Genomic DNA, 12,762 nt, shown 5'->3' on the forward strand with positions numbered 1-12,762 from the left:
AGCACTGAATAAAAGACAGATAAACTGAGTAAGATGGGTTTAAGCAGTACCTATCCAGTGCTCCACATGCATTTTGCAAGTTTTCTCAAAGATGCTGATGAGCTACTTCAGAAGTATCCTGATCCCTGTCAAAGATCTGTACAGGACATGAAATGTGGAAGGCAGTATGTCCAGAGATCTTTCAAGACAGCTGCTAGGAAAAGACTGCATTACTGAAAACTCAACACCAATGTCTCCACAGATTTGTACACTTACATGAGTGATTAATGCTCCAGAAGCATATGCTGAACTGGCACAAGAGGCCAAATATCCATGGCTCTTCTGCAAAGTCAAATGTGCCCTGGAAAATTCTAGTTTATAAGGTTTAGCTGGAACAATGGACAAAGCAGATCAATAGTCACAAGGATGTTCATGATGAGGTTTTTATTTGCATGTACATTTAACAAGTTTCCAGTTGTGGATTTCATGATGCAGCTAGCCCTGAAGCCTTGACCCTGTAGTAACTCAGGATGGAGACCTGTATTAAAAACATCTCTGAAAGCAATTTGAAGTCACATGCTACACTAGCATGGAATTATGTTGGTTTTTTTTTCAAAATTTTAAGTTTATGTATACAAATTAAATCATATTGGAAAACAAAGCACAGGACATTTCTAAGCTACATTTTATACTGAAAAAAATCTTATAATGTAGCTGTTTTCAAACTCATTTTCTCAGGTACCACTAAGGGAAAGGAGAACTCTTCCCACCAGGCAATGCAAAGTGGACTGTTCATGAAGCTGTCTTGATAGCATTTATACCACAAACGGTATCTATATCACATTTTGAGTAGCCTTTTACTAATTATTTCCTTACCTGTTCCAAATATAAAGAGAACCCTATTCCAAAATGATAATCAAATTTATCAGAACTGAAATCATCAGTGTCTGGTTTCCAAGTCAGCTAAAACTGAAGACAGCACAGGTATTGGACTTAAGAAAACTGAAGTTCCAGATAACCATAGGACACAGTTAAATTAAGAAAAACAACACTACAAGCAGCTTTATTTATACCAGTACTATTATCTTCTAGCTCACAAAATATGTGATTTCATGTACATTTTGTTGGCTTATCATCACAAATACATGTGCTTGAAAAAAATGAAGTAATCTTTTTACAGATGCCTGCTGAATAATTTCATGTAAAACTCATTTCGTGTAAATCTCATTTTCAATTCTCAAAGTACAAATAGCACTCATACAGTTGGTAGAGCTCTTGAAATGTATACTTTTTTTTTCTTCTGGTCTGACGTCAATCTCCATCACATTTTACATGTGATTTTACACAATCTCTGTCACTATGAGTTGTATACTGTGAATTTTATACTATGAATCATAAGAAAGTAACTACTAGAGAGGTCTGGATAAAGGGGAATGGACAAAACCAGTTTAATTTGGTAAATATACTGAATATAAATTTAAATTGGGTAGAAATAAACACTTTTTAATTTACATAAGCATTTCTTTATCTTTTTAGTCTAAACTATTTTATTAATATACTGCAAGAGCATTTATAGAGTGTAGTAGCAAATGCACACCATTGAATATCTCATTGCTTCAAGCTTACATGCAAGACCAGCTATTCTAAAAAGCTTACTCAATGTATTTAATATTTTAGAATAGTGTTCATAATATAGATTGCAAAAAATCTATGTGAAAAATTAAGACAATAAAGTTAAGCAATTTGAAAGTCAAATATTCAAAGTGAATGTTGTCACAAGTATTTCACAAAGTGAAGCTTGTGGTTTCCATCACTATTAATTGTATCATGAGCAAGCAATTACTCTAGAGGTTTGGATAAAGGAGAATGGACAAATCCAGTTTAATTAGTTAAATCTGAATTTTCTAATTACCTTACTGCCTACGTCAATTTCATTTTTCAGAATGTAGTCACTAATAAAGAAGAAAAATATTTTCATAATAGAAAAGTCAGAAAAGCATTGAGTCCTTTAAGTCTTTGAGTCCTTTGAGCCGTATTGCCATCATCATGTTGTCAGAACTCATAACACACATAAGCCACAGAATCCTTAAGGTTGAAGAATACCTCTAGGATTGAGTCCAACCATTAACTAACATTGATATCTCCACCACTAAACCATGTCACCAAATGCCACATTTTTGGAACACAGAGGGATATTGTCTCAAACCACTTCCTTGGACAGCCTACTCCAGTGCCTGATCACACTTTTGGCGAAAAATTTCCTAGTATGAAATCTGAACATCCCCATATGTGACTTGAGGCCATTTCCTCTTACTCTGTCTCTTGTTACCTGGGAGAAGAAGCCAACACTCACTACAATCTCCTCTCAGGTACTTACTTGGAGGGAACCATAAGGTCCTCAGCTCCCCAAAAGGATTAATACTTTGTAACAAAGTACCTGCCACAGGTGGAAGCTTATCTCTCAGAGCCAGGAACTCTCCTGCTAAAGTTCAAGTACACGGAGATTGTCTACCCCCTAAAATGTATATGCCAAAATGCTTGAGAAATTCACCACCTGTCAAGGCATCACAGACCAGCAAAAAATAACCCTGTAACCCAAACAGGACTCCATCACTTAGCATCCAGAACTTAAATAAACTTTCAATTTGGAGCTTCGTTGCCATGGCATTATGGAGCCAGAAGCAAAGAGAAGGAAAGGATTTAACTTATTTGGATCAGTGTCACAAGAAGTGCAGGGAAAATAAAGTCTCGACTATACAGAGGAAAATTAAACCCAGCTTGTTCAAGTTTACAAAAAGCTATGAAGGAAAGTAAAAAATGAGCTTCCTGTAAGTGAGAACACTGGGATCAGACGGTTGGTGGAATATTTTTTCCCCCCCTATCCTCAGAAAATGTCTAACACATTTTGAAGGCTTGAGGACTTGATCTTCTAATCATGGTTCAAAGTGCTGTCAGACTGTATGGAAAGCCTGGAAATACACCCTATTGGGAAGATCATAGAATCATAGAAAGGCTTGGGCTGAAACAGATCTTGAAAATCATCTAGCTCCTACCCCTCTGTCATGGGCAGGGATGCCACCCATTAGACCAGGTTGCTCAGGACCCCATGCAACCTGACCTTTAACACTTCCAGGAATGGGGCATTTACAGCTTCTCTGGGCAACCTGTTCCAGTGCCTTGTCACCCTCTGAGTAAAGAATTTCTTCCTGACATGCTATCTAGAACTCTCATATTTCAGTTTAAACCCATCCCCCCTTGTCCTATCATTATCTGCCCTTGTAAAAGGTAGCTCTCTCTTTTTTTATAAGCCCCCCTGTAAGTAGTGGAAGGATCCATCACATGATATACTTTGTCCAGAGACCCAACACAAAACACACGTCATGGAGGTCTGTAACAATCCCCCAGTGGGTGCTATGGAAAGGACCTGCACACATTCAACTTGTATGGAAGTAAGATGACATTATGACTTCAGTTAGGGAGAAGCCTGTGAGTCACACCAACAAAAGTGCTTCCTCTCCATTTCAGTAGTACAGGAACACTAGAAAAATCATTAAACTCTATAAAAAATACTTTATAGTGATGTATTGACCTTGCTCGGGTTACACCAGTGATGTGACCCTGTACACAGCAGAGATAGGTAAAGGCCATTCTTAATGGCTGAGCAATCAGTTTTTGTTGCCATAATGAGTCTCACTGCTAGATCAGGATTAGTTGATTTCTGGAGCAGATAGGTGACTGTCATATTATATCTTAAAGCAGTCCAGTCACCTCAAACCTCCACTTCAGGGACAGATTTAATTTCTCATGCCATAACTAGCACTCTGGCTACAATCCCATTACATTAAATGGCTTTAGAAGTGTATTGCCCACAGTGTATCCAGAGGCAGTTTCACTTGCTGATCACCAAAAAGTAGGCTAACACAGTGCTTTTTCAACACATTTCTTCTGTACTCACAGCCTTTGCTGAACATTGCCAGAACGACAGAGCCTAAGGTCTCATATATATATAGGGAGTCTGCTTAACCACAACTTCCAGTTGTTCTTGTATCATAGTTTGACAGATACATTGAAGAAGAGTGCCTAGAAGGCTGAGCAACAAATCAGTCCTGATTGCAGGAAAGGGATCGTGCCACTGTATTCCATCTCTTCTGATAGTCTACAAAGGAAGCAAATTTCCCTCCAAGGGAAGACTACTACCCTCTGATTTTAAAATTATAAACAAATGCCTCAGAACTATTTCCTCAGATAATCTCAAGAGTTTATCCTGTTGCCCCAAGTAGGTTTTACTATTTAAAAGAAAAATCTCTTAAGACAGTGTCCTGAGAAAGGATGGGGAGAAGAAACTAGATAGATGGACATTAAATAGACAGTCACATATGTAATGGTGCTATCTACTGTGTTGTGACTTTGGGGCCTGAGGTAGGGCTCTGCAGTGCCTGTGTTAGATTCCTGACTCTGTAGATTGGTCATAAGCACCATGACACTGACCTCTTTTAACCCAAAGGCAGATGAGACAACAGGCATCTTGTGGTGTGCCACCAGTCGATGAAAACCTCATTTTTTACATTGGCAGCTTACAAGAACTGCATCAGAAAAATCCACAAAACTGCTGAATTGTGGCCAGAACATTCCTCTGGTTTCTTTAGGGTGTTAAGGCTATTCTTATGTTACCCTAGAGTCACCAAGCCTTAAACTCTGTTCTCTGTATTAGCCTTCAGCAGATCCAACCTATTAACTGGCAAGAGCCTCCTAGAAGTCTACACCACTTACTTGTGCACCTATCAGCCAGCAGACTGTGACAAAACCACTGCAGCATTTAGTGAATGGGAAATCACGTTGTCAGTGACAGTATGTCTTGAAAGTGACAGAAGGCAAAGTGTCACATATGAAGACAGACTGAACAATTTTCAGACTTAAGATCTTTGAAAGTCAAAGCCATATATAAAGACTCACAGATGTCTCACCATTCACCCACATCTTGAAAATTAAGGATATGAGCATCAAGCACCATTCTGGGAGATTCTCCTGTTAAGATTCTCTGAAGTAATAAAGTCCATTGTATAGTATTATTCTAAGTTTTGTGTTCACTATATCAGGTATATTTGAGATAATCAGTCTAAAGAAACAGGATTTTCAACAGCCAAGTTTATCTCATTCTACGGTAAACATCTAAAATAGGTCAAATGAATTGATATTGTTGCTTGTGCATAAAAACATGAGTAAAATCTATTGCTTCAGTACCTTTTCCCAGGGAATGAAGTATAAGCAAAGGAATACTGCAGTGGATAGGTTTTAGGAGTATTATCAAAAGCATCTCTGTTCTCTGAAGCCTCAATCTTCACTTAAATTTTTAAAAAGTATAATTTATTTTTCCTTCTTCTTGTTTCTAGCTATTGACTCAGGGGCATACCTGTGCAAAGCTCAGAAATACACAGTGCAAAAACATAAGAAAATCCATACTAAGCAATTTAACATCTCCAACAATAGATAACATGCTGAAGTATTTGAGATACATAAACAGCAGTAGCTCCTCAGAATGCCCTCCTAGCACTGCACAGTCTGCACCTCAACACCCTGAAATGTAGGAGATGCCTTTGCAAACAACAGCATTTAGGGTATTTTTATCATAGAATATGCTGAGTTGCAAGGACTCATCAGAATCTTCAAGTCCAATTCCTGGCCTTGCACAGAACACTCCAAGAATGCCACCCTGCACCTGGGGGTGTTTTGTCCAAATGCTTCCTCAACTCAGACAGGTTTGGTGCTGCTTCCCCACTTCATTATCTTTAACTCTATGTACAATGTCAGCATCTGGAACACCACACTTCAGGGAGCACAAAAATAAAAGATTCTACAAATGTATATATTCTTGTTTCTTGATGCATCACCTGGGAGAGAACATGTTAGCACCTTTACAACATGAGGAAAATATTAATTCTAGCTGCAGAAAGGAGCCAATGTACACAGCACTGCACTACTCCACACAAGCATGACTACTCTGGCGAGCAGAAGCTGGATAGCTGGGTCTCAGCTTCTTCATCTAGCTACGCATGTACAAAATACTTGGCTTTCTTTTTTTTTATTTTAGAAGTTTTAAGCTTTGACAGCTTTGTATTTCATGGTAGTTCATTTTTAATTTGCAGTTCATTTGGCATTCGTATTTTATATAGGCTGAATTGAAAGACTTGTAATGTTCAGAAAAAGTACAATGTCTGGATATTAAATAAGATCTGACTGTTGAGCTTCATGTAAACTAACAGGAGCTTTGGGATTTGGCCTGACAATGAATTTGCAAGGCGCTTAGCAAAAAAACCCAAACAATATTAACCATGGAAACTGTAATAATAATAACTTGGACTGGAAACGTAACATAGCCTGGTAAGTTTATAGCAAGATAACATCAGAGTAGGAGCTATGGAAAGAGCCAAGGGAAAACACAGCTTCATTCTAGATCAATCTCAATCTACAACACTTTACAATAACTCTTTCCATTAATTCACATCTAGGAGCACGGTAAAGTAAAACACTGTCTATCTGGATCAAAACAAAAGTTTCTCCAATCAATTACAGGACTACAATTATGGCAACAACACAGGTCTACAGAAAAATATAACAGGGCAGCCATAAAGACTCCTCCTGTGGCTTTCCCAGATTCCAGCTTCTTGAAGTACAAGCAGACTGACACACTCAGTGGAATTTTACTTCACTAATTTTCTAATACATTTTCAGACTTTTCAAGTTCTGTAGTAGTGTTCAAACTGTAATATTGGAGCAGGAAGAATGAGCCTATCTTTTCTTTCTATCCTTTTTGAACCTGCTATCAGATAGGTCTAATTCACACAATGAAGAATAAAATAAATAAATAAATCCCTATTAATATTTTCTGCTCCATTCAGGACTGTACAGAGAACAGAACATGATAGGTTTTTTCTTAATTGTGCCTTTTTCAGATTGAAGTCCACATTGTCACACTTAAATTGGAAGATGTCTGGCACTCTTCATCACTCTTGACACCTCTGAATCTTTTCTGGTATTATAAGATTCACACTGAGATGTGAGAACCGGAACTGTATAAAATGGTGGTATTAAAAGTCTTTTGCTTTGTTCTCTATTCTCTTCCTAGTAATTTGACTAGTGCCAAACAGTGAGTCCATGTTTTCCTTGCTCTGTAATTCCAAATCACTTCCTGAACAGTAGTAGATAGTCCAGTCTGGCATGAAATGCATAATGCTTCTTTTGTTTTCCTCTTCATCTGCATCACTTGCCTATTGCTTTCTCTGAATTTTACATACCACTTGGCAATTCAGTTCTTCAATGTTGCAAATTCCTTTGAACATCTTTGCAGCCTGTTCTCCATTTGCCTACCAATATAACTTAACATCAGCAACAAATACCCTGATTTTTACTCTTAACTTTGCTAATATACATCTTCCCATTTTTTAAAAAAAAAACACAATTTGAGACAGAAATAGTAAGTAAAAATAAAAGACAAATTCACAGTTTTATGTCATGTAAATCCAGATTTTAATGGATTTTAAGCCTGACAACAACAGGCTGTTTCCTCAGTGTTATGAGGGTTGTCTCTATACTGAAGATTCTAGATGTTAGACTTATAACTTCGTCTAATACAGGTAAGTAGCACCAAACCCAATAAGTGCATACAATTGTCTTATTTGGTACACTAATATTCTGAAATTAAGTGAATCTTATCCTTGAATACACCAGTAGGCTGGCATGCCTTCTTAGCCATGACTATTCTTGATTAAGAAGTCAGTGGTGTTTATCTCAAGCTCTACCAAGCTTACAGCTGAGTGCAGAAGAGCTCTTATCTAAGCTTGCAGACCACAAATTGAGCAGGTGGAACAAGTAGTTTCCTTTAGCTCTGTGTATAACCCCCTCTTGGGAAAAACCCCACCAAACATGCACATCTGCAGAGAATACTATTGATCTGAACAGCTTTTTCAGTGTGCTACAAAAACACGGCCGTGCAGGTAAGACATTAAGGTTCTAACAGACATGTTCTATCCTCCCATTTCTGTACACAACTGCAGAGAAGCCACTGACATAGTGAACACTTCCCATGAGTTAAATCACAACTCAACAAACACAAACATACCTTTTCACCAGGCAGACCTGCAACACCGTCTGGTCCTTTCACACCCATCTCACCCTACAAAAAAAATTGATCAATTAGAAGCTCTACAGACTTCTGAGGTTAACAACAACTACTCAGGTCACATCAGACTCAATAGAAAAGCATCTTCTACCTAATTTTTAGTAATGCAACCACTGTGGGGGAGGATGCCTTACATGTAACACTAAAATTAGCAAAATAAATGCATTTTAAACACCTATAACATCAATTAAGTACTTTATCAGACAAATACTTGCATAGCCACATTTCTATAAAAGCAAATCTGTTAATTTTAAAGGAATTCATTGCAATAGAAGATGGAAACCAAGAGGGTGCATTTCCAGTTCTGCACTGAGAAAGCTCACCATGTAACATGGTGACATTGTACAAATCCATGTGCTCTCAATATTTTTGAAAGGCATTGTTTAAATTTCTCTCTCCCTCCCTTTTACCCCTTTAGAGAAACCAAACCCCAAATCATAAGCAATCTATATGAAAATTTTAGTTTTGAGAGAAAAATGACTGACTGGTCAGGAAAGTTATGGAAAATCCTAGCAGCTGTAAATTGAACCATAAGTCTTAAAAATGACAGAAATGTTGCTAAATAATGTAAAGTGTAAGGTTTAGAAAATTTAAAATAAAAATAATGTGGATTCCAGAGGAATACAACAAAAGCACTGAAACCTTGTATTGTTCATTTTAAAACAAAATGAAACATTAGGTGTGCCTACTTATACCAAGAAAAGAACATTCTCTAGCAAGAATAACATTACAACTCTGGTCTGAAATGAAGTTATTAACCTTTCTGAAGTTGAGAAAGAATTATTAGCCTTTCTGAAGTTGAGCAGTAAGTTTGGCCAGAAGTCCACAACAAGAGTCGTATCAGAATCATAAAGGTTATAAAACCCCTCAAAGATCAAGTCCAACCTTTGCCTGAACACCACCATGTCAATGAAACCATAGCACTGAGTGCCATGTCCAGTTGTTTCTTGAATGCCTCCAGGGAGAGTGACTCCACCACTTCCCTGGGCAACTCATTCCAAGGACTGACCACCTGCTCAATGAAGAAATTCTTCCTGATGTCCAGCTTGAACCTTCTGTCACGCAGCTTGAGGCCATTTCTTCTTGTCCTGTCATTGGCTGTCTGCCTGACTCCCACCTGCCTACAACCTCCTTTCAGGCACTTGTAGAGAACATTAAGGTCACACCTGAGAATTCTTTTCTCCAGCCTAAATACCCTCAGCTCCCTCAGTCACTCCTTATAGGACTTGTTCTCATTGAGCAGGCACTTGAACCCTCACTCAGACCATGGATAAAGATATTAAACAGCTCTGTCTCAAAAATAGAGCAAAATCCTGAATCCTGTATGTGTGAATAGCATGAATCCACTGGCACTGTGAGAGGTAAAAGTTACCTTATCTCATCACCCAGAGTCATTCTCTTATCTATGCATCCTCTGTTCCCTTCTGCCACTTGCCAGTATTTTAATAGACCAGTACCACTTTGTTACCTTCAGTGGTGTATTTTTATACATTGTGTAGTCTAAATTTACACAGCCTGCTACATGCCAGGAAAGCTTTAGCCTGTATAACTTACTAGCCAATTAACCAAGGTATGTTTACACTTCTGTTCCACTAACTGCAGACAGACTCCCCAACTTGAAGACAATTATTTTCCACTGCAAATTAGATCTGCAAGTTATGCTTCTATCTTCTAGTTGTGATTTTAATAAGTACATGAGGAAAGGTGGTAGTTTTTCATGCTTTTATGAATATTAGTATCTGACACTATAGATATCTAATAATATTCATAGTAACAGTGCCACAGACTAAAACAAGAAATATAGGAAATGCATTTTCAATATTTTTATATTTTTAATGGTATTTTCTTTTCCTTCTTTAGGCCTTAGAGTCTTGCACAGAAGTGAAAGATAAGTTGCTGGGTAAACAGCTTTGTAAGGTGGTGAACAGTAGTAGTACAAGGCTGGAATTTATAGGTTATGAGGTACACACAGTGCAACAACAGCCAAAGGTAGAACCATGAGCTGTAAATGTACTGTCAGGATTTACTAAGGGTGATAGTGAAAGTCCTTTTCAACTGAGCTTCTTGTGGGAGGGCCGGTGCTCAGCCATCCCCAGGAAAGCAGAGCTCCATCACATATAGTGGTGACTTGGGAAGATAAATGGTGACACTCCACATGTCCTCCTGCTTCCTCCTTCTTCCCACTGCTTTATGTACTTCTTTATACACTGATCATGGCACCATGTCTAGGATATGGAATATTCCTTTGGTAGCTGGGGTCACCTGTCCAGGCTGGGTGCTCTCCCAGCTCCTTGTGCACTCCCAGCCCCTTGCTGGTAGGGTGGAGTAGGGAGCAGAAAAGGCCTTGAACTGTGCAAGCACTGCTTGGCAATAATGAAAACAACCCTGTGTTATCAACCCTGTTTCTAACACAAATCCAAAACACATCCTCATACTGGCTACTGTGAATAAAATGAACTCTGTCCCAAATAAAACCAGGACACAACATGACCAGAAATATCCAGGTTAACAAAAAACAAAACAAAAAACAAAACAAAACAAACAAACAAAAAACAAAACCCCCAAACAAACAGAAAACAAAATTGTCTATTAGCAAAAAATGAATTCACATTCAGAGAACATGTTAGGAGAAAGAAAACTCATCCCAAAGGCAGCATCACTCCAGGGTTTCCCTGATACTGCGGGACCTCCAGAGAGTATATAGACGAGGAAGTATTATCCCTGCTACTCCCAGCAGAAGCCCCCAGCTGTGTTCTGTCCCATCAGTGCTGGAGCTCAGCCTCACCAAGGCCTGAGCTGGGTGTCACTGGTTTAACTACTGCACCAGTGCCAGTGACTGCTGGCTCCCCTGCTCCTGTTTCAGCTCTGGAATGGCCCCACTGGGAAGCGTGACCTTCCCCACACCTCTGAGCACCTCAGAGTGGTGAGGACTTGCTGCCACCATCTCCACTCCTCAGGAAGACAAACTCAGGACTGAGATGAGTACTGGAATGGCAAATATGGTAACAAAGACAAGTCACATTTCAGAATTTTTTATAAGAAAAAAATTGTTGCATTGCTAATGATATTTTCCCTTTTTAATTTGATAACATGGGCGATTATATGGTAAAACATAAGTGTGACTATCCATAAATTCTTAGTGTTTCATGAAACATGAAGTCTTTCATTCTGCTTATTTTAAGATTTTATTCTACTAAGTATACTGGCAATTCCTGACTTTGTCATAACTGACAGCCAGCCATGTTTTGCTCATTTTTCTTCTTTTTCTTGAATTCCAGCTTCTAGTTCCCTATCAATAACCTCAGCAACAAAGACTGGAACCATTCTCAAGGCTGCATAGTACAATAGATGTGCTTTAGGTGGAATCAAGTCGACTGGATTTTAAGAGGAAAGTCAGAGTAGCAGGAAAGAAAGACTAGCAAGGAAAATAGGCAGAAAGAACAGTTCAGACACTCCATTTGCTCTCCAGGAGATCTTTTTTCATATCATTATATTACAAATATTTTCCTAGTGCAGTAATATATTGCATAAACCTATCTCTACCAATCCCAAAATAGCCTTTCAAATGTCTTTTTTCTTAAGTAAAATTTAAAGTAATGAAGTTGAATAGCAATAAATTTCTCCATGGTGTGCATCAACAGGCATTTTAATATTTGAAAGCAATCTGCCTCTGGCTTTTTGGTCCCTACTTCACTTTCAGTATTAACCAATGACCTATTAATACAGCTAGCATTGATTTAATGTTATTTACAAATACTTAGTTATGTTAGATCTCAATTTTAAATATTTCATGGGCACTCAGTCTGCTTAAAAGAAATAAAAGCAGAAAACACAATTATTTTCTTAGCCTCCTTGAGAGAGAAAATCAGTTTGTATATTCAGCATATATGCAATCACTCCAATTATGGTCACCCATATTCTGTCTTTCTGAAGAATTTCTACCTACTGAGGACAAAACAGGATTTTTACAACATTATCAAAAGACATTTGCTAACAACAAATATGTTTGTAAGATTCTGAGTAGTATGATGTTGAAGTAGTACAAATTGCAACCAAATAGAAAACACAGTAAACATCTCACAGAGATCAGCAGAAGAGAAAACCCAACTCCACAGCAGATATCAAAATATGTTAAAATCACAGGAGACTTCCACCTGATTTGTGTCCATTTGCAACTTGTGAAATACACTGTACTAATAATTGAGCTGTCATGAGAATAATAGAGAATATTATTTAGGGATAGTCCAAATTGTACACTTAGTAAGTAGCAAACAAAGTTTGTCCAGGCAATTTTTTCAATTTTAATAGCTGAGAAATTAAAGAATAAGAGGTGTTCCTTGCTGCAGAAACTGATCTCAGAGCAAAAATATCCTGCAGAAGAAATCAACTATTTCATGCCCAAAGGATGCGAGATAAGAGTTTTGAGTGAAGAACTGTCCTCATGAAGTCATAATGGAAGGCCAGGTATACAAACAGGAAGGTCATTCATACAAATGGCATAATTTGGATCAATGATGATACTGTGCATTCAGATGCACAGCTTGCCAGGGATATATCAATATTTGCATGAATGCTTGTTCCAGTTTAAATATGGCACTCCAGTCCTT

The 12,762-nt window shown here is 38.0% G+C and overlaps 1 protein-coding gene across 1 annotated transcript in view; it reads right to left on the reverse strand.

Moving 5' to 3' along the window:
• Positions 1-12,762, reverse strand: part of COL19A1 (collagen type XIX alpha 1 chain) — a 182,567-nt gene that overhangs the window by 129,917 nt on the left and 39,888 nt on the right. The window contains exon 11 of the mRNA XM_077782360.1: positions 8,096-8,149. Coding sequence (XP_077638486.1) covers positions 8,096-8,149 — 54 coding nt within the window. The remainder of the gene's footprint in view (positions 1-8,095; positions 8,150-12,762) is intronic.

Source organism: Lonchura striata, chromosome 3 (assembly GCF_046129695.1).
Source record: "Lonchura striata isolate bLonStr1 chromosome 3, bLonStr1.mat, whole genome shotgun sequence".
NCBI lineage: Eukaryota > Metazoa > Chordata > Aves > Passeriformes > Estrildidae > Lonchura > Lonchura striata.